Source organism: Agelaius tricolor, unplaced genomic scaffold (assembly GCF_023055355.1).
Source record: "Agelaius tricolor isolate 1412-34295 unplaced genomic scaffold, bAgeTri1.0.p SCAF_10, whole genome shotgun sequence".
NCBI classification, from domain to species: domain Eukaryota; kingdom Metazoa; phylum Chordata; class Aves; order Passeriformes; family Icteridae; genus Agelaius; species Agelaius tricolor.
Window position 1 is genome coordinate 29,089,570 of NW_027269270.1, and position 23,109 is coordinate 29,112,678.

At 40.3% G+C, this 23,109-nt stretch overlaps 1 protein-coding gene across 7 annotated transcripts in view; it reads right to left on the reverse strand.

Annotated features, from left to right (window-relative positions):
• NCKAP5 (NCK associated protein 5) overlaps nucleotides 1-23,109 on the reverse strand; it is a 390,172-nt gene that overhangs the window by 123,022 nt on the left and 244,041 nt on the right. For 6 of the 7 annotated variants that reach the window (XR_011680422.1, XM_071435391.1, XM_071435386.1 and 3 more), the window contains exons 6-7: nucleotides 17,483-17,573; nucleotides 3,323-3,472 (exon numbers count right to left, since the gene is read on the reverse strand). Coding sequence is in view for 6 of the 7 variants with exons in the window: in XM_071435391.1 (XP_071291492.1) it covers nucleotides 3,323-3,472; nucleotides 17,483-17,573 (241 nt within the window). In the remaining variant the exon portion in view is untranslated. The remainder of the gene's footprint in view (nucleotides 1-3,322; nucleotides 3,473-17,482; nucleotides 17,574-23,109) is intronic. The other variant, XM_071435389.1, reaches the window with a different exon arrangement.

Here is a 23,109-nt window from a genome sequence, read left to right on the forward strand (position 1 = left end):
ATACAGCAAAGATGCATAATGTTAAACAACACAGAGTTAACAACACTTTGTTTTGATTATATTGGATCACAATTAATGTTGGCCCTGGAGTTCATATTTCTCCTTTGATAGCTCCTTACACTCCACGTGTAGATTAATCCCAGAGGTATTGGCATTCTCTAACGTGTGGTTTTGAGCAAGGCACTGCATAGCACTGACACCAGTGAGGAGAGGTCTCCACTGCCCTTCCTGAACCAGGTCCTGCCTGTCCTTAGTGCTACATTCTCTCTCTGGGCAATTTGCCACAGCTGATAAGGGCTCTGGTCTCTGTCCCTCTGGGAGCTCTCAGGAGCCCTGGGCCAGTCCCGAGTCGGCAGACACCGGGGGCAAGCCCGACATGGCCGACACGGGGAGACACTCACTCTGTGTGCCCCGAGGGTGCTGAGGGCACCTGGGCTGGCGGGAGACACTGTCTGTGTGTGTGCCCCGAGGGTACTGAGGGCACCTGGGCTGGGGGCAGACACTGTCTGTGTGTGCCCCGAGGGTACTGAGGGCACCTGGGCTGGGGGCAGACACTGTCTGTGTGTGCCCCGAGGGTGCTGAGGGCACCTGGGCTGGGGGCAGACACTCTCTGTGTGTGCCCCGAGGGTGCTGAGGGTACCTGGGCTGGGGGGAGACACTCTCTGTGTGTGCCCTGAGGGTGCTGAGGGCACCTGGGCTGGCAGGGAGACACTGTCTGTGTGTGCCCCGAGGGTGCTGAGGGCACCTGGGCTGACAGCAGGGAGACACTGTCTGTGTGTGCCCCGAGGGTACTGAGGGCACCTGGGCTGGCAGGGAGACACTCTCTGTGTGTGCCCCGAGGGTACTGAGGGCACCTGGGCTGGCAGGGAGACACTCTCTGTGCCCTGAGGGTACTGAGGGCACCTGGGCTGGCAGGGAGACACTCTCTGTGTGTGCCCTGAGGGTGCTGAGGGCACCTGGGCTGGCAGGGAGACACTCTCTGTGTGTGCCCTGAGGGTGCTGAGGGCACCTGGGCTGGGGGCAGACACTCTCTGTGTGTGCCCCGAGGGTGCTGAGGGCACCTGGGCTGGCAGCAGGGAGACACTCTCTGTGTGTGCCCCGAGGGTACTGAGGGCACCTGGGCTGGCAGGGAGACACTCTCTGTGCCCCGAGGGTGCTGAGGGCACCTGGGCTGGCAGGGAGACACTCTCTGTGTGTGCCCCGAGGGTGCTGAGGGCACCTGGGCTGGCAGGGAGACACTCTCTGTGTGTGCCCCGAGGGTACTGAGGGCACCTGGGCTGACAGCAGGGAGACACTCTCTGTGTGTGCCCCGAGGGTGCTGAGGGCACCTGGGCTGGGGGGAGACACTCTCTGTGCCCCGAGGGTGCTGAGGGCACCTGGGCTGGCAGGGAGACACTCTCTGTGTGTGCCCCGAGGGTGCTGAGGGCACCTGGGCTGGCCGCCTGTGCAGCACAAGAGACACCAGAGACATGGGTAGAAGACAAAGGGCCGGCTCTTAGCAGGGGTTGATCCAAGGTTTTATTCTAGGAGTCCCAAAGGAGCTCCTGCATCTCAGGGCCCTCCTGCCCAGAGCCCCGGGAGAGGTGCCAAGGTTACATTTAAAGGGAGGTGGAAACCAAAAGTAGAAAACATTTTACCAACCAATGAGTGACCCTAAGGGATGGGTACTGGGAGATGGACATTTAGGACAGCGTATGGGGCAAGGCTTGGGGGCTGACCCCTGGCCTCTGGACAATCACTCAATGACCTGGACAGAAACTTCTGGATGGAGGGGATGGGAGGCTGAGTGATTGACAGAGAGCCAGGGTGGGGGTTTGGGGATGATCTCAGCAAGGGAGAGGGATAACACAGGTAAAGGGAGGGAGGTACAGTCTGGGATAAACCATTTGGGAAAAATATGGGGATACAAAACAAAACTAGTTCAAAGTATTACAAAGTGTAAAAACTCACTGCAACAGGCTGTGACATTATTGAACACCTCCCTACCAACCGAGGACATAAAGAACTGCAAATGTCATGCAGACTGGTTAAGGATGAGGCAAAGCAAAGAGAAATCATGCATGTTTTGGAAATAAAAGACAACAAGGAACCTACAGTCATTCTTCATCAACAGATAAAGCAAGACTATATTAAACTGTACACTTTTCTTAGAGTTTTACTGTCTTAAACACTTAGTAGCATGTGGTTTTTATCCCCAGGGCAAAATTAGAGTTATTTAATATTACATGTGTTTCTTTCACAAACAGTCTAAGCCTTTAAAGTAAAATTAAAGAAACTGCGTACACCTTTGAGATTTCAGATCCTGTATTTAGATGCAAACAGGATGGTTGTGACTGTTCATATTTTACTTTTAACAAGGTCCTCAAGAACAAAAAACCCAGAGTCCTAATCTGAGTACAACTCAACCCAGAAATTATCATGTGAAAGGGCCTTCACACTTAAACAAAAATATATAGGGATAGTGATGAATCTATTGTCTACCAACACCTTACACAGGGAAAATGTCACGCAGATCATTCTAAGGCATTCATCTACCCGTACCTATAATGCTACATAAATGCTTGAACAGAAGAGAAAGGAGGAAACACTAGAAAGGTGAAAAATGCACTTTTTAGTAGTTAAAAATTAGATTTAAATATGCAATCTTATTTTTTCATAGACATTGAAGATCATGCTTCTATCAAGAAGCACAAAATAAGCTCATGTATATTGTGGTCAAAGTTTTACCTGCACCTTGTCCATGGCTGCCTTAGAAAACTTTGAAACTTCTCCTCTACTTAGAAGCTACCACAAGCTGCACTGTTTTGAAGATCCTAATTTTCCAGAAATGCACTCAAAATGTAGAGTGTGCAGTTCTCCATGAGGTCTACAAGGAAATAGATTTTCCACAGCCTGGCAGTAAAAAGGCCTGAGCTCTCCCAAGCAAGCAGTCCAGCAATTAAAAATTGAGCAATAAACTACAATGGAGCAAAACTAGTTTTATGACAGTTGTTAAACCACCTATATTAGTCTTGCAATATTAATAATTGAAACAAAACGAGTAAAAGCAATTTTTCTTATTAAATGGTCTCAAAGGAATTAAAATAATGTATTAAGTTCCTTTTAAAGATATGTGATGCTCAGCATTAGAGAGGGATCCTTTTAGTGGTTCTAAGCTTCCTGTTCACCCTTGGTAAATGAATTGTGAAAAAAATACCCCATAACACGAAATCAGGTGAACTGTGAAAGATTAGATTAATACTACAGGGTGATTCAGTGCCAATAAATGAATGAGGCAGGGGGAAGGGTGGTCTTTTATGTGTGAAACTCTTGTGCTTCTTACCTCCAGAGCTTTCAAACGCTCCAAGAGCAATTTTGTTTTTTCCTTTTCCTCCTCAGTGCTGCTGCTTTCACTTCTTGAATCTTCATCTGCCTGTGTGCGAATTTTTTCCATGCCTTCTTTACATCTCCTACTGTCTTCTGACAGCTTTTCCTGCAAAGATTTTTTTAAAATGTCATTACTCACAGGTGCAAATGAAGTTAACTATGCAAATATCTCCAATCCTCCCTTGTATATGAATGAAAAAAAGACAGAGGAAGTTGCTAGTGACATGATTAAAGTGCTAAATAAGTGGAGTCATGAAGGCTCCGTGACACATGCTATGTCAATTCTGCAAGTGTATGCACAACTTAACTGCTACTTCTACTTCAGATTTTTAAAACTCAGAACTGTCATTTCTTTAATAACTTCCATTTTCTTCTTTAAAATTTGCAATGAACACTGAACATACCAGCTTTCAGTGGCAGCTTTTTGCCACTGAAAGATAAAGCAGTTTATTGAGGGAAAGCTAACATATGTTCACGCCTAATGTCTTTCACCTTTCTTCATCTAGAGCTAATATTTGAATTATTAAATAATGGGCTGAGAATCAAGCTGCTACCAGATGAATACTGATTTAAGATCTGCTCTAACACATAACTGGAGAGAATGAGACTGACAACAAAACTTTCAGAAGTGTCCCAGTCTATTTCCAGTCAGTTAGCCTGAGTTCTTACCAGCTGCAGCTGCTGAGTTTTACCAGAGCTGAGTTTTACCAGAGCTCTCTAGAATTCATAGGATTGAACAGTGAGTCCTGCTTAACTCCAATAATTATCTGTCCAAGCTCTCTGTCCACAGAGAGAGTGAGACAGAAAGAAAACACCAAGACTACAAGCAGACAATGTAAAACATTGCCCAAAATGACAATGCAAGCATAAGGGGAAAAAAGAGAACTCCACAGATGTTGAGAGTGACCCATCATCAGAGCACAGCACAGGAGGGACTGGCTCTACCTTGCAAACCACCTTCTCTACCTGCATGAGCAGATGCAGACTGACAACTCATGAGCAGCTTGAGAATGGAAAATGTGAGGTAAATCAACATTAAATACTGGGTGTCAGAACAAATCTAGAGAATTCCTTCAATGAGCATCTAGTCTTTGTGTGCCTTTCTGATAATTATGTACAAAAGCTCAGACATTCATGATCTTTGAGTGAACCCAGAACTGAGATGCTTTGCCCATAAATACTACACAACATGCCAAGCATAAAAGTGTGCATCTTCATGAAGAACTGATCCTGCTTGAATAATGTGCAAATACAACTGTTTGAGAGTTAATAGCAAGGCATTGTCTTAACTAAACCCCTTATAGGTAAATGAATTAAAAATCAGCAGTCTGGATCAAATTCACAACAATATCTTTTTAAAATATTAACTAGCTTAGAAATTGACTATTACTATGTTAAGACTTTAATCAAGAATTAGTTTTATATGCTATGGGCTTAATTAATAAACACCCTTATACAAACCATGTGTAAATATCTCATTTTGAGCCCCAAAACATAAATGTCAAAGAGTCATTCCATCAGATTTCCAACATTACTGCTACCCTGATCACAAAGGAATCATAAATATAGTACTTGGGCTTTGTTTTTTTGCTCTTGCTACCCACTGATGCAACAATCAAGTATCTGTAAAAGAGCCATTAAACCATTTTTGCTTCAAGTTGCCCTAAGGAGTGCATTGAGATAAAACACTTCAATGAACTCAGGGGAAAGAAATGACAAAGGTATATATCTCTGATGCAATTCAAATACAAACTATTATTTTTAGGAGGGGATGTGACATGAATCAGATGTGGCTAACAATAGAAGAAAACATAAACATATGCACAGGGTCACCTTTCCTGCACAAACTCAGGGCAGCAATTTCAAAGGACAAGTAGAAGAAAGCACAGGTTATGACATTTCATTACAGAAAGTGGAGTAATGCAGCTTCTCAGAGTAAATCTCAGCCACACAAAAAAGTAACCTGTTCATCTTCTAATTACAAAATTAGATGAACTTTGCACACCAGTGGCATAATCAGAACACACATCCTATTTCACTCTGATGTGCACTTGAATACTTCATGACGCTTACTGCTGTTTACCCCTGCCTGGGTGTTGAAGTACAGCTCACATAGTTCCAAAAGTAGTTTACTACTGAGCAAAAATAAATGAGTTCCAGCATTTCAGCCATGGAAAAGGTGCAGAACAGAGGAAAAACCTCTAACCTTAGAAACTGTGCTTAAACCATGTGCTGAGGGGTCTGCCCCATCACATTCACCAGTTCCACCTGGGTGATGTCCAGTGAGGGCAGAGTGGAAAATCCACACTCCAGAAAGCAAGCAGGGATTTGTAAAGTACCCTTTGTGCTAAAAGTCAAATCCCTAAAGTGACAAAGGCTTTTGGAACGACAGAAACCTCTTGAGTGTGCAAAATCTGTTAGTATCAAAGGAGCTGAGTGCTGGGGGAGGAAATGTGCATCTCCTGGGGGATGTGGGACAAATCCTCCAGAGGGCTCTGGAGTGGGCATGCTGAAGGCAGCAAACAATGGGGTAAAGCAGCTTACTCCTTTTTTCCCTGAAGTTCTACACTTCTTGTGTTATCTCAAATAAAGAGCATCTTTTGCCACTCCTGAGCAGTCTCTGCTCATGCCTCACATATTGCACAGTCACAGGCAGGCTGTGTTCAAACTGAATAACAAAATCCTCCCCAGGTGCAAAGCCCAGCAAAGGCAAAGTGCTGTCCTGCTGATCAGTGCAGTTTAATTTCTGGGAAAAGGTAACAGTTGGAAATGGTGTTCTGGAAGTAAAACAGCTTAAAAAAAAATAAGAGGAAGAAAAAGCAATGACTCCATTCTGGGTCTCCCCAGACCAATGAGTTTAAGATACATGTCTGTACCATGAGAGGATGCAAACACAGCAGCCTGATGAGAATTCTGCAGTAAAGGCTCATCTACTTCTCTAATGCTCTGTATCAACAAAGAGAAAATAAAAATATTAAAAATTCAAATCTTACTGAAACTAGGATTATGCTGCTCACTGTAGACCCTTTCCCACAGAAATTAATGAGAAACTTACAATGGAGTCCCACATTGTGTAAGCTTCTCAGGCTGGTTTAAACTGCCATTGCTCCGCTGAAACCAACAGCATTTTGCAAATCATGCCCTGACCATTATTTCTAAGTATTCAGTTTGCTCCATAAATCAAACAAGCAGTCCAGTGATGATGAACCCTTTGATGAAACACCATGGGCCCCATGGCCCATAGAAAACAAGGGATGGAAACAGTCCCTGCAGCCCAGGAATGGCAACCATCATCCAGGATCAATGGAAAGATATAGATCACTAAAGACATTGATCTATGAAGCTGGACAATGCAGTGGCCTGACTGAGACTTATCAGAAAGCTGGATTTCAGTTAGCTGAACTAGGAAAGAGCAGTATAATATTCCCACTTTCCACTAAGAAATAAAGTAAGAACAATAAATTAAGACAGCAGGAAATCCACCTGAAATTGCAAATGATAATTTACTGGAAACTGTGGAATGTAAAGCCAATTTTCTCTCTTCTCTCTTCCATCTACCTTTCAGAATATTGAACAAGAAAGTGTTTCCACTGTTGATTAACAGGGAGCAACTACAGTGATGGAAAAGATCATAGAGAAGCTTTCAGAAGATAAGAGAACAAACTGCCTGTTTCAGAAATTACCTCTTTCTTCATCCCAAGAAAGGCAAAAGGCTGCTAACCCTAACAATTAGTCATTGGGATGTCTTTCCTCTGAGAACTGTCACCTCCTCAAGGAAGACAGAAGCGTTGAAGGGATACTTAGCCAGCTATTTCTTAACTATTATTTCAGAAATTATGTTACTTTAGAAGTTTTATTGGTAGTACCACCAGCCCTTTCTTCTTTCTAAGATGCTTTCTAGGAATAACACTACACACATGGAAAAAGGAGAGGAAAAAAAGAGAGTTCACTTAAAAATATTTCAAATTGTAGCTATAAAATTTCAAACCAAGAAGAGTAAATGTCAGAAGACACAAAGAAAAAATATGTAGCTGGGAAAGATTATTCTAGAATTTCTTTTTTATGGTGAAAACTATGATTAGGCACTAGACAAGTGGCTATAATAATACAAGATAGCATAATCTAATAATGATATAACTGGATCTGGGATCTAGAGCACTGATTATAAACAAGTACTCTTTCACAAGCACACATGACAAAAATCTGATTGAACCAAACAAGAATTAAAAAAGATCAACGTCTTTGAAATGCTGATTTTCCTAGTGAGTGTTGGATGACATGAATTGCTTGTCTGGAAAGTGATAAGTAATAATTAGAAATGACATCTTTGCTTGTAGAAGCTAAAGATCATTTTCATGTGCTAAGCACAGGTCCTTCAGAGAAGTGAATTTTTTCAGATGCAATTCAGTAAGGACCTCTCAGATACAAAAGATCTCTATTTCAATTTTGGGTGTCAGATTGTGATGCCTGAGTGGGATCTTTTCTGAATTCCTTTTAATTCTTCAACTCTGAAATTTATTAGAGACAAAGGCTTTACAATGGTAGCAAATTCAAGTTCTTCTGAGAGTCATGCCTGCAATTTTCCAAAACCACACTTTAATCACACATTAATCGACCAAGAATAAAATACATGTAGGATATGATATATAATTAAATAGTGCTTAGGATTGCTCATATCTAATTAACTGAGGAAAAAACCCAAAAATATTCACAATGTAGCTGTTCTTATAGAGAGGCAGTGGTAACAGGCATCCAGGAATCCAGTCTATGTGGAACCCAAACTATGCTGATAACACCTCAAAACACTTTTGTGCTTTCTGTGGCGTGCCCAGAGCTTCCACAGGACCTTCCAAATAAGATATTTTCTGAACAGATATGTTAGATTTCAGGGACTGAATGTGGTGATCTGAGTACACTACACCACACTCTAACACTTTCTACAATCAAGGCAGACTCCCTCCAAACCCAAACTGCAATTTACAATCCACGCACAGAATTGTTTGTGTTTGCACTGCTTTTGGCTGGGCTACAGCTCTTTTTTCTCACAGTAGCTGCTATGTGCTTTGGATTTGTGCTGCAAACAGTGTTGACAACACCAAGATATTTCATTACTGCTGAGCAGTGCCTACATCACATGGACCCAAGGGCTTTTGTGCTCCTTGCCCCATCAGCGAGGGGCTGGGGGGCACAGGGAGTTGGGAGGGGACACAGCAGGGACAGCTGACCCCGGGTGACCCAAGGGATGTCCCAGAGCATATGGCATCCTGCTCAGCAGTACAGAGGGGCAAGGCTGCCTGGGCTCCCCTGCCCAGGGACTGCTGGACACCAGGGAGTGAACAGTTGTTTACATTTGCATCACTTCTCTTTCTCGGGGTTTATTTCTCTTTGATATTTTCCTTTCCATTACAATTTGTTGCTGTTGTTGTTTTACCATTTTCATTACTAAACTATTATTTTCTCAACCCATGAGCAGTGGCAGAGCAGTGTCCAGGAGCTCCTTTGTTCCTGGTTCCTTCTCAAAATGAAAAGCTTCAGTTGATTAGCAAAGTTATGAGCAGGAAAAAAGAACATTTCTAAGAAGCTGTTCCTTCTTCTTCTATCTAGATAAGGTAATAGGAGAATAATATTCAGCATGATTTTTCATGCAGATATATGAGCTGTCTCACTTTCACCCTCCTGATTTCCTTCTCCACATCCTGCTGGAGTGGGGTGTGGGGTTTAGTTTCCAGCTGCAGTCAAACCACAACAGTGTATTTATAAAGTGTGAACACTTTTCCTTGCAAGACCATTCTATAGTCTTGATGCATTCTCAGATGATGTCTTTTCAGCAGTTTCCAGTGCAGACCTCCTAGTGCTCAACACCATTCACTGTGAGCACTATAAAATAAGAATTTCTAGACTGTTGATGAAGATAAAAGCTGTAGATGAGGGTTTATTTGTACTTTCATTAAAAAAGCAGCCTCAAGCTATGCACAAATAGCTCAGTCTGACTGCACAAGCTGAAAAAAGGCAGAAATTGCTCCAAGCACTTCAGACTTAACATTCCAACAAGTTTAAATTTGTTTTCCAGTGTCACCTTGTTCCTCTTTCTCCCCCACCATGGCCTCTTCTTCCTAAATATACCCTTTGAAAATTCGCAGTATCTTCTGATATGCTTTATAACCATTTTCATTTAGCAAAACCTGAGATGTGTAAAAGACATATGCTAACTCTAAGGTGAAGTAAGTGTGTGCTGAAGGACTCTCAGTATAGGAATAACCAGAGATATCTCTGTGATCTGAATACATTTTTAAAATATACAACTTAAAAAAATTTTTCTTTACTTCCTGATGGGAATCCAATGAAACACAATAACCTGGGCCTGAAAAAAAAACACAAACTAAATCAGAACTGAGCAAACAAAATACAATATGAAAAAAAAAAATCAAATGCAACTAAAATTATATGCAATTGGAATTATCTTTGAGTATAAGGCTACAAATGACTTCTGCTTTACCTTCCTTGCTTTTATCTATATATTCAGCTGTTTTCTCTTGCTTTCTTTTCTCCCAGTGGAAGGAGAAACTAAAATATAGCTTTGCTTTAGACAGCACATCAGTAAGTGTAATAATAATATATTTTTGTTTAGCTAACAGCTTTTGTTCAGAACAAGCTGACCAAAATTGAAGGAAAACAAAGGAATGCAACATATCACAAAAGTTTACAGAAACATCCCAAATAGTTCATGATTTAACATTACCCTTGTCAGAAAAACATATTAGATTCTCCTTTTTCATCTCTGGATTTCACTTCCAAAGTAAGCAGAGCGAGCAGCAGCGTTGCCTAGATTAAACACTTGTGATGGATAAGAGGAGCAAGTTCATACTTTATGTTTCTGATATGTGCCTCCCTCCACCCCTGTATCAATCTAACTGTTCTTCACATTATTCTCCACTCAGAACACTCCCCACCAGTACAAGCTATCATCCCTGCTGAACAGCTCTGCAGCAGCATTAATAAATTTCCCAATGATGCTTTTATTGGCCGCTCCATGCATCAAAAACATATTTCTTTTGAAAAAGTTCAGATTGCAAAGGAGTGTAAGAGCAGAAAACCTTCAGAGTGCACTTGAGGATGAAGTGTGCTCCTCAGATCAGCAGGAGAGGATGGAATTTCTTGTCCCCAGGTCCCAGTGCCAGCTCCTGTCCTTAGAGAATGGATATTGCCATCCCCAAGAGCCACCTCTGGCACTGCCAGAGCAGGAATCAGGACTGAAACCCCAGGCCAGGTCTCAGGCTCAGCAGGGGCAGGGCAGTGTCCAGGAGCTCCTGTGCTCCTGCTCAAAATGGAAACCTTCAGTTACACTGATTAGCAAAGTCACCAGCAGGGAAAAAAGAACCTTTCTAAGCAGCTGCTCCTTCTTCATATATCTAGATAAGGTAATAAGAGAATAAATCATATTCAGTGTGATTTTTCACGCAGATATTCTCTTAGAAATTGGTTCATTATACTATCATACTTAAAGTAATAATCTTTCCTTCAGGAAAGCTGTATGTACCATTTAATCTTTTGTGAAGGGGTTTGTAGGTATTATAGTAACTATACTTGACTAAAGGTACAGTATTAAAATACCTTCCTTTGACTGAACTAGAAATAAGCCAAACTATTCTGAAATTCAAATTCAGTAAATTTTATGTAACAGCAATTCAGGCAAAAAAAAATTCCTCTAGATTTAAGTTGCTAGAAATAAGCCAATTTTCCTTCCATAGTATTTTGGAATGAGATCAGTGTATTAGCTGACTAGTTCTCACCATAAGCACAATTGCAGAAACTGACCTAAGAAGTTACCTCTGGGATTAGGAAGAAAAATCCTGGTATATTATTCCATTACCAGATAATTTTTTTTGTAAGTGCCAGGGAACAGTTTTATGTCTCCCAGCCGTGTAAGGAAAACTTCTGAAAGAAAATCATAATTCATCTTCATGCAAAAATAAGATGTAGGAAGAATCATTGCAGATTAGATCAAAACTTCAACTTTTCAAGTACATTACTGGAATTCAGATTAACTATCTTAACTTTTCCTGATCAGAAGAACACTTTCTTTCCAAAATAAATTTATTGGTGTACTGCTAAGTGAGTGCTTTTGTTAAAATAATTTTCAAAGACAGAATAATTGTGAATTCAGCACAATCATCCTTTTTTTGTCTTAGAAAAGAAGCAAAATTTTAGATTTTTTTTCAACTTTTTAAAATTTTATAACTAGTGCTGCTTTCTGCTGGTTGGAAAATATCAAGGAAATAATGTCAAAATGCAGAATGAACAGTATCTTTTATGGACATGGGGAAGTAGGGAGAGAGCAATCCACTTGACCATATATAAATTCATTAATTTGGGGAAAGTGAAACATTCATGTTCAGGCAATGGGTGACTTTTGTGGATTCATTCCCAAAGTCAGAAACAGAAGTAAGATACAGCAAAAGATAGAAACACTATATAGAAGAGGGAAATGTAAACTAGAATTATAGTCAGTATAATCCAATATAGTACCATCAAATCAGTCAATCTTGGCCTCTTGATGCTGTAGATATCTAGAGGATGTGTGATGGATTAAAGTGGTAGCATAATGGCACCTGTGCACTGTGAAAATGCAGATCTGTATCTGGAGACCTCATCTGTCCTTCACCAGACTTGGTACCTCAAGGACTGGCAATGCATTCTCAACTCCTGATGGCAAGAAAGGTGGCCAGACAAAAGCTGTGGGTGATGGGATATAATCAAATATGTGGATAACTCTTGTGTCAGTACAGGACATCCTTGTTTCCCTTCTCTTTAATTTGGTAGTTCTTTGTTTTGAGATGTAGCCAGCTTGGATGGGCATTGGAACAACCTGTCTAGTGGAAAGTTTGCCTGCCCATCGCAGGGGAGGTGGAATGAGATGATCTTTAAGGTCCCTTCCAACAAGAAATGTTGTGGCTACATGAGTCTGGGAAGGAAAGAACAGCCTGCTTTCTGAAAAACAGGCACACAAATGGCACATTTCACTTATGAGACTTTGCTGTGCTAAACAAAACTCCATTGCTGTGCTTCGTTATCACAAACAAGCAAAAAAGGGAAAACTTTTTGCAACAAAACTGAAATTTTGAACAATGCCTCAGGAGCACAATCAACCTCTTTTGGGGGTAGAGAATCCAACCTCATTTTGGTTAAATATTTACCAAAATCTCTGCATAATGGTGCAAATCTACAAAAAGCCATAAGGTATTAAATTGTTGCTGAGCTTGCCCTGGATTTCTCTGCATGGAAAAGCAGTCTAACAGCAAATGCTTGTGTCCTTGACATCCCAGGATTTCCAGTGGAGCTCCCAAGAGTTAGGATGGCTCCTCTCTGCCCTTCTCTGGGAGACACAAATGTGCTAATATTTGCCTAGTAATGTACTCCCTAGCAGATTAGGAGGCTTGGCTCATGCAGTCCCCTGTGGGCACTTCCATTCCAGAGACAGATGTTTAAGTATATACATCCTCTTTCTGCAATAGAAGTTAGCATTAAAAATCCTACATGGCTTTCAGCTAGGGAATTCAACTAGTGCTTTTTTTTCAATTCATGGCCGTGCCCCCATCTATAAAATGTCACATACCAATGGCCTGAACAATAAGCTTGTATAATTTTGTGTTAAGATAAAATTATATTGCCAATGGTTACAGTTTTTCTCTCGTGAAAGAGCTGTTGACACCAACGGCTGTGCAAATTAGAAGTGACAGCCACAACAACTGTTCCACATTGGAGTAACACAAAAGCATGCAGACAAAAAATGGGATTTATGGTGGCCACCTGAAGTGTGCCTGTATCACTTGTGTATGTTTTTACCTCCCCAATGTGACTGTACCTTGTCTGTCCTGAGCTTTAGTGCTCACATTGGCAATTTCAGAATGATATTAAATCGTGAACTTATAACAAATTCTCTTCCTCATCTATTTCAATCACTGTAGATTGACATAAAGTCAAAATGAGTTAAAACCTCCAGGTCTTTGAGTGATCTGTAATCAGGTAAGACTCTACTTAGAGCATCCAGCATTGTGATCAAACAGGAAAGTTTTTTGATATCCAAATCTCAAGGGCAAACTCAGGAAGGAAAGCCTGTGGGGTAGTTGGTTTAAAGTCTGGGGTTCAAGAACTGCACACAGTTATTTCTGGGAAATACATCAGCTCTTGGTTTGGCCCTTCATGATCTCATTTTTAGGTGGTGAATGTCTCTTGGAAACACCATTAAGCTAATGCATAGTAGAGACTTTAAGTCAAATAAAATTTAAAGTAAGAAATATGGTGGTGAAGGCTATTCAAATAACATGCACTCTTATCTACATTATGCAAGCATTCATTACAATTTTTCCCTTTTTTATAATGTAAAATTATAACAAAGGAGAATTTTATTTACAATCCTGCTTCTTAATTCATTTACCCAAAAGAAATCACATAACATCTGTAAGTCCAGCAAATTAAAATCCCATAGGGCATCTAGCTCTATGGAAAGAGTTAGAATATTTTGCTTTAAGTAAGAATACTGGCAAGACCTAACAAAATATTGCAATAACACTGCATGCTTTAGGCTCCACCTTATTGTTATTATTCTAACATTATCACTATGCAACATTTAAAGTTCATTAGCAAGAATATTTATTCTGGAGTCAGGCATACTGGTATCATAATAATAACTCAATTTCATACATCCCAGAACAATAATTATATTTGTTAAAAAACCCTATATAGACAATGTTCAGTAGATCAAAAGCATTTATTGCACAGAGTTATCTTTCATGATATTCAGATATTTACTCCAACAAACTTCACACACTAAAACTAAGTCACCACCGTGTCAAAGAATATGGGATATATGTTGGTAAGTCACACTGGAAATCACCTAATTTATCCCCATTTGTTATGAAACACAGAGTTTTGAATCTGCACTAAAATCCCTTACTCTACTGAACCAACTGATCATACAGTTTTGATGATATCACACTAATCAGAGAGAAAATGTGAGGTTCAGGATGTGTTCCATAAGGTAACTGATTGTAGAGGATGGCTTTCAGAACAATGTCAGTAGTTATACATTCAATAAGGTTTCTGTATGCATATGAATATAACATACAAAATTTCATTTAAACTTCCTTCACAAATACAGGTTGATAATACAGTTATCATGATCATGTTCCCAAAAACCTGAATACATCAGTGCTTTTAAGGAACATTACCTGGGTTTTACATTTGGTGTTTTTAAGGAATATTACCTGGGTTTTACATTGCAGGTTCTATTTCTATTTGTGAATTATGGTCATAAATATATCAAAAAACTGCCTGAGTACATGTATTCATTTGTATTTGGAGGAATACAAATGAAATGTCTTTGTTGAAATATTGATGTTTTCTTGCTGAATTTGGACACAGCACTTATTTAAGATTCATCACCTGTTTAAACGGTATGTTTGTCCATGATTTCCACACAGCTGGTTTCAATAACATATTAACAATTCATAGAAAGCTTCATTAATATATTTCTCAATATTAAAATGCTTTGTGAACATTTCAGACCAGGGATTCTTTGCCAAGTACCTGTTTGGAGGAGCCTTTCAGGTACGAGCTGTGGCTGTGACTCGTGGTCACTGCCCAGCTTTCACTGTGTGACTGTAACAAGCACACACTCAGTGACCCCATCTCTAACCTACATCCCAGGGCATGGCAACTCAGCCATTCCTTGAAATTCCTAGAAAAAAAAGCCATTTCTTCACATTTTCCATAAAAGTGAACAAAAGGGATCTGAGGATGGATGACTCAAAAAGACATTCAGTAAAAAAACCCCACAACATTCCCAACACAACAATGTTCAGTGTTTCTGACCTGTTTTACCAGCCACAGACTGGTGTATGATGCAGCAGCCTAGCTATTCCTCCAGGAGAGGAAAACCCATTGCTTCTGAGTCATGGATTAGGAGAGGAAATTCAAAAGCAAGGAAGATTGCATACCAGCAATATTCAAGGAATGAAAATGGCTAAAAAACAAGCTGAGAGATATCATGAGTGAAAATGTTCCCAGGAACAAGAAGAGGACAGGAAGGAAGGTGTTATGCACTAAAATAGCTCCAGAGACACAGGAATATGGGTGTTTTAAGGCCCTGGGACAGAAACAGCTTCACTCTGAAAGAAAGAAAAGCTCCAGTTTGAGGAATTTGCCCAAAGGATCAACCACCAAATTCAAACAAAACCTTGAGTCCTGAAAGAAGGGAACAAAAGGGGTCCATTTGCTAAGTAGAGGGGGCTGTTTGCTAGAGCTGAAGGAAAATGAAGAAATATTTTTGCATCTGGGCACAACTTCCTTGTTCTTTTGCTGATCAGAAAATAAACCTTGTGTGATTTTACACAAAGCACACCACAGTGCCCACTCTCCTGCCTGGCTGGAGACAATGAATATCTATATCAGTGAGGCCCAGAATGAGAAGAAAACCCAAGACCATACTCAAATTCTCTTTTTTTTTTTTCCAAAAAATTAAGAACTAAATAAAGATAGTGAAGAAAACTATACAGAAATATACAAGCAGTGAAATTGGAATGACTGGCTTATCTCCCCTCTAGGAAAGCAGCACACAAAATCTCCAATTTCAAAGACCACATAGCTAATTTTTTTCCAGTTTAGTGCCCAAAAGAAAAATAAAGAACCCCCAAACCCTCAGTTCTATGAAACAAAACTGCAGCATTTTTTTTTTTGCTTTTCTTCTTGACAGTTCAAAAACAAAACCCCAAGAAGCTGAAGCCTAATTGTGGTGCCACCTTACTGGGGTTTCCACAGTAAGACCAGCACAGAGAAAAGCAGATAATAAAATCATCCCAGATGTCTGTTATAATAGACAGGGGCAGACAAGTAATCCACCTTGAGGAGAGACTGATATCAAGCCCACTTCAGAACAACCCCTGTGTGGTGACAGGAGTGAGCAGCATGTATGGATTTAAAGCCATAAAGAAATAACAGAAGGGAACTGAGTTTCAATTTTGCACCCCAAAAAGATAGTGCATAAAATAGAGATGCCTTTGTCAACAGTTTCTAAAAGAACTATGTTCTATTATAACTTCAACAAAACAATTTAATTTGTCCTGAAATTAAATTTTACAGGCTATCATTTTAACAAGAAAATTTGATTATATTGAAGGTTAAACTAAAAGATTCCTTTCTCTTCAACCCAAGCTTAAAATGAAAATGTAATTACAGTGATAGATACTCTTTAATATACATTTTTGTTTAGCTATACTGCTGTATTTTTGATCCATCAGCTGTAAGAATGAACTAATATAACTCAAAATTTTGAAAAGTGTTTTATCTGATGGATCACTACCTGGTATAGACTTTAATATATTATTTCAGTACTTTATAAGAATGCTTATTCTGTTTAAAAAGACACAGCACAGGACTGAATTCATTAAGTCGAAGTGATATTTTTAAGAATTCATGTGCCTGATATTTGATTAACTGAGATGTATCTCACTCCTGTTTCCAGACTCTTAAATTAAAAGGTTTTCCACCATCTTAGGTTCACTGTTTCCAGAATGCAACAGTCTTTTAGGAAAATGTAAAACTCTTCTGTCTTATAAACAGACCTGGCTCCCTTTGAAAAACCTCTGAAATCTTTCTCTCCTAAACTCTGTCCTGAGACACTCTCTCTAACCCCTGGTGAGGCTGATAAAACTGTGAAGCTTGATAGGGATCCCCACACCCAATAAGAACATGAGTGGTAAAATTATCCATCACAATCTGAAGGTAAAGTTGTCAAAAACACCTATGTTTACTAGAGACACTGGAACATATGAGTTAAAATATTAAGTGCTTTAATAAAGGTTTCAAAACTAGTTTCTTTGTTCTCTGTGAACTATGAGGAGCAACAGCAGCAGATAAAACAAGGACAATAAAAGTGAAAAACATTCAACTCTGCTGAGAGAACACCTGGGAAAATGTAGGTTGAACCAGCTACCACTTACAAGTATTCATAATTAATAATCAAATAGAGGAAACGATGCCAGATATTTGTTTAAGTAGTGGGATTTTTGTTTTAAAGAACTTTTCTCTCAGAAGAAAACAGGTAATAAGTCACTAATACCTGATATACCTTCATGATATTGACAGTTCCTTCTCCATGCTGGCCTGGGGATCCTTGGCTCTGCAGCAGATTTCTCACTGTCTCCTCCATTCTAGAGAATAAAAATATTTATAAAAGTCAACTGCATGGAAAAAATATAAGAGTTGCATTCAGTGTTTTTGTTCTTTACAAGAGCCTAATGCATCCATGGCTACCATGAAATTAATATTTAAAGACAATCCTAGCCTTATAATGTTCTCATGCTCCATGTTATGAATAACACATTAAGGGCACTCTTTTATCTTTTGAATATGCACAGTAATTAGTTGTGTTGTTTAAATCCTACCCAAGCTCTTTCACTAAACTAAAACCAAATGTGTGCAAAAGACATCACCTTGTTAACAGTGCAAACAACGCCACGATGAGATGATTGCCATTTAGGAGCAGTCAGGTTAAAAGCCCCCCCAGACAGCCGTGTCCTGAGCCCACAGTGGGGTCTGTGCAGCTCAGACAGCCTGTCCAGGGCATCTCTGCTATGGGGCAGCCTCTGCCACTGCCTTGGTTCATGGGGGCACAGCAGCTGAACACCTGCACCTTCTCTGCCCTTTCAAACAGGTGCCAAAACCAGGGCAGGCTCCACCCTGGTACCACCACCTCAGGACAGTGCAATCAACTTCAGCTCCAGCAGTTAAAGGAGGAAGGTTTGCACTTCTGTTTTAGAGGTTGTTAACAGGCACCATCAAAAGTCATCTTTGATCTACACACATTCATCAAGAAAGTTAAACTGATGGTAACACCAACCCTGATGAATGGAGCCTGCTCACAAGGAATTCTGCTCCTTCCCACAATAGGAAAAAGGGAAGACACCTATGAAACACTGCCCCATTCAAGGTGGGTCAGAAATTAAATCCCATGGGCTTAGATGTAACCAAGGCTGATCACAAATAGCAGGGCTGGGAGTAGGGCTGGTTTCAGCTATGGGTAAAGGAGGAAAAGGATCAAAATCAGAGGAGCAGTGATGGACACAACAACAAGGAAACTGGGTTTCATAACTAAAAATGGTGAAAATTCCAGCCAAAGATCCTCACACTTCTCCCCACTCCCCATGTCCCACACAGATTCTCACCCCAGTACAGCCTCTCCTTCAGCTGTGTTGTAACAGTTTTTCTCTCTCCCTTTCAGATTTTCTGTTCTTTTCCTTTCAAGCAGTCTCAGTCCCTTGAGATAGTTGGAAAAACAGCCCAGATGGAATAGGGGCTGGAGAAGGGAAAACTGCTGTGGCACAGGCATAAGGGTGATGCAAAGGCAGGAGAGAGAAATACCTTAGCTCATACTGCCAGATACACTGTATATTAAAACAGTGACCTTGAAGAAGGTGCCAGTATTCCTGGGCATATCAGAGCAGCAACTGCCTGCTGTTGTTTATTTCTACTGTGTTTAGAGAAACATGACTTTTTTTTTGCAGTATTCTTTCCAAATGAAATTGAGCAGAAGAATTATTCACAGCATATCTTTATATTTGTTTATTTCTAAGGTAACAATCCAGCGAGACAGAAAATATTCGCTAACTGCTCTGGCCAAAGGCCAACAGCATTATCTCTTATATGAGCCTCATGGTCTTTCTGTTCTTTCAATCTTATCAGAATGAATGGCATTGGCTAATTAAGCAACAATGTGATGTTATTCCAGGTTTTCTCCTTCCAAGTCAGCCCACTACGCTACTTTTCAAGAAGCTGACACTGGGTGCTCATTCTACTCAGATGAACACTGACATTCTACTTATTCCTGTGATGGTTTTTTGTCATTGATGTGCAGACTTCTACACTGCCAGAATGCCCACAGAATAGTTTGACCATCTGTTGACCAAATGTGCATAAAATCAAGCCAGCTCTAATCTCTAGTGCAGACAGTGGTGCAGTTTTTCAGTTGCAGATTGGAACCATTTCTGCTCAGAGGCTGACCTTAATCAGATGCCTTTTACATGAAAGAACAAATCATTTTGGTTCACACCATAAATTCCTGTGCAGTCCTCACAGAAAGATTTCATTTCCTAACATGCCCACCATTTCAATTTTAAATTAATGGTGTAATAGCATTCTTAATTATTGTGTTTATCTATGCAAATGCAGTTCCAGTGCTAGTCCTCCACAACATTCTTCCAAATTAATAAACAAACAAAAATGGGAGAAAGAATAGATTCAACCAGCACTAAATCACGGTTTTTCAATTTAGAACTAAGAGTATTAATGAAAATAAAGTCCAGTTGCATATTATTATGATTACTTAAACCAGCTCAGGAAAATTATGAATTCTTTATAAATTCAATAGGTCCTTTAATCTTCAGTCAAACTCAGATAATCCACAGGCCTGCCTTGTTGAACAGCCTTACAGGGACAGTTTCTTGTGGCAATCACAAATAGCTCCCATCAGCACTCAGATTTCTAAGCAATAGGGTAATTTTTGCAACATGAGCAAGAGCTCAGTTAAAGACAATTGAAACTTCTGTGGTTTTGTTGTTTGCAGCTACTATAAAAGTCTGTAAGAGCTGACAGCTATTAAGCTGAATCACAGACATTACAGACTGTGATGTGTGGTCACATCACCATCAAACCAGCCCTGGGAGGATATTACCAGCTTTGGGTAGCCATGGAATATCTGAAAAAGAATTAACAACTAGGAGAAAACAAGGAGGTGAATTATGTTTGCAGTCAAATTCACTGCAAAGCTCTGATGGCCAGTGCTCTTGCAGTTTGTGAGCTGCTGCTTCTTCACTCACATCCCAGCTGTCCATTTTTAGGACCAAATATGGTACAGGAGAATAATCAAGACTTGTTTCTTATGAATGAGAGTTTTTGATGCATGAATTAATGGCACCTTAATTGAAAAGCTATTGTTACCTTATAATCTATAAAACTCTCCTCAGTGACAACACATACCAGAGCAATTTACTACAAATCCTATTTACAGAATGCAAAAATAATGGAGCCTCTATAAATTCAGCTTGGGATCCCATGTTTTGCTCCCTGAACAAGGCCACCAAAGGGGATGAAAATTTTGGAAGTGAAGCCAAAAAATTATGAGCTTCATGAAAGGCTGTTTCTACACATTGACCTATATTTTTTCTCCTTCTGGTAACCACAAAAGGTTATCTGCTCTTGGTTTTGATTCTAATATCTCAGCTGGACCCAATCCAACATCCAGCACTTCCAGATTATTTTTAGGATAGTTATCCCCACATGTGTATTCTGCCTTCTTGCTGGACTGCTTTGCCAAGGATTCTCTGTATCTTATGTAACTAGCAAGCTGTTAAAATCTGAAAAATCAGCCTCTAAAGCTCACCACTTCTGAGTCTAAATTCTTCAAGCACTATTTAAGAACATTTATTTTCCCCTTTCTTTTGTACTTTATTTACTGTCTAGTCACCTGAAGCATCTTGCATAGCGCCATTAAATTTTCTGTTACATCTGTCATTTGAATTGTCATTTTCTTAAAACTCAAGTGTTCCTTTCAGCTTCTATTTTTTAATAAATCTATGGGGTTTTTTGGGGGGGGAAAGTAAATGAAAACCATGTTCAACACGAGCTCCTTAAGTTTCCTGACAAAATGCCAGTTTAGTGTAGGGGAACAAATCCCCACCAGTCCTAAAGTAAAGATAAATATCTCAAAGCACAAAACAGAAGAAGAAATGAGGCATTCAGAAACCAGAATCTGTTCTTGAAATATAAGAATTTAAGTAACATGAAATATTAATGCTACTGTGGAAAGCACTGTCAAGATTCCATGAGGAAGATATTTACAATTACAACCACAAGTGTTCGGGAGTGGCTTATCCAGAGAGGATTCCACAAAAGGGATTGCTCTGAAGCTGTTGAAATGACAGTGTGTGCCACAAGAAGAGACTAAACAAGAGACTTGCTAAACTTCTGAGACAGAGGGTTTAAGCAGCCAGGTATGACTTACACAAGAGAATCAGTGGAAAAAAGTAAACTGTGAAAGAAAACTACATCAACCTAAGGCAGATGATTGAAAAACAAGTTGTATTTAATGGTTACAAATACATTTAGGCTGGAATTAGGATGTTTTTAATAATTTAAAAAGTGAGACTCTGAACTAGCCTGCCAGGTAGAGTAACAGGATGAGAAATACAAACAGTTTTAAGCCACAATTGATTCATTTACAAAATTAATTACACATCGTGTGAAGAACTTGAATTTATGATCCACGGTTCTTGCTGCTATTCCTCCTGACCCAAAATCACTCCTACACTTCAAATATGCAATTTGTCCTGTGCTGTTGAGGGAATATCAGGAAATTAATCCAATTGCAATGGACAGTAATTTTTTTTTCCCCAAGTGTGTTTCTGGGTAATGGGGAGACAGGAAACATCATTCCCTGCCCAGGGAGCAGCACACAGATGCTCATGTGTCCAAGGCTGCTGTATTTTTGCTGGAGACTTGCTTTTAATGCTTCTCAATGATGTGGTTCTGACAGCTCTGCTGCCTCCCTCTCCTGCCTGGCCCTGCTGGTGCCACTCCCTGCAAGAGCCAGAGCACAGCATCAGCCAGGCCAGGCTGGACAGACCTTGCTGAGGTTGATGCATCATTACTGAGCAATTAAATTCCTAAATTCCCTACCAGTTTTCTCAGGACCATCACTTGCACAGGCAGGCGTGTCCTTTGTGCCATCCCACAGCAGTGTCATGGTCAGAAATGCTGCTTTGTGCCTCTGCCATGAATAAACCCTCTCCCCAACCCCCAGTCTGCTCAGCCATGTCCCCCAGTGCAGCTCTCCCTCCAAGGGACAGGCAGCACAGAGCTGTTCAGCACTAGAAGGTTGATGACAGATTCAACCCCTTCCTCCTTGACCTATTTCCTTCCAGATTTCCACAGGCTGGCAGCTGCTTTTTGCTAGGTGCTATCACCTTCCACCCTCATCATCCTCAAGCTGATGGGACATTACTTGGTGGCTATTTCAAATGTATGTCACAAGAATTCCTTCAGCTTGATTCTGATTTAGTGTTACAGAAATGTATCCAAAGGTTTCTACAGAATCCCACTGCAGCTGCTGAGCTTTATATTTCAGCTTTTTCTTTCTCATGTCATGCAAGGTGCAGGATAATTTTTTAGTCTTAGAGAGAAATATCAATAACAGATCTTTCTCTATCTTCAGCTTGTTACTTCAGTGTAGTTAAAATCCTCAGGAGGATATTTTTTCCAGCTCTTATCTGTGAAAGAGTGAAGCTTCCTGTCTCTCTCCTATTTAAGTCTCCCAACTTCTCTTTTTAGTAATAGATTTCCTGGAGATGTGGTCTGGGTTTTAGCTCCTTGAGCTGTCTCAGCCCTTTCTACCACCTGACCACAGACAAAGGAACAGATTCCTGTGTGGTTTCTCAGCTCTTTTAGCTCCTGTACACCTGTGAACCAGATGGTATTTTCACCAGCTGGACTTTTGGTTGTCTCTTTGGAGACTGCATTCTGTCTGGTACTGTGACAGAACTCTGTGCCTCTGTCCAAGCTTCCCAGCTCCCTCTCCAATCTCATAATCCAACCAAACAAAGAGCTTCTCTCAGATCCCAGACAAATCTGTTTCCCTACTTGTTAGTAATTTTGAACTTCAGGTTTGGGCTTACCTGCATCTCACTTCCCTCA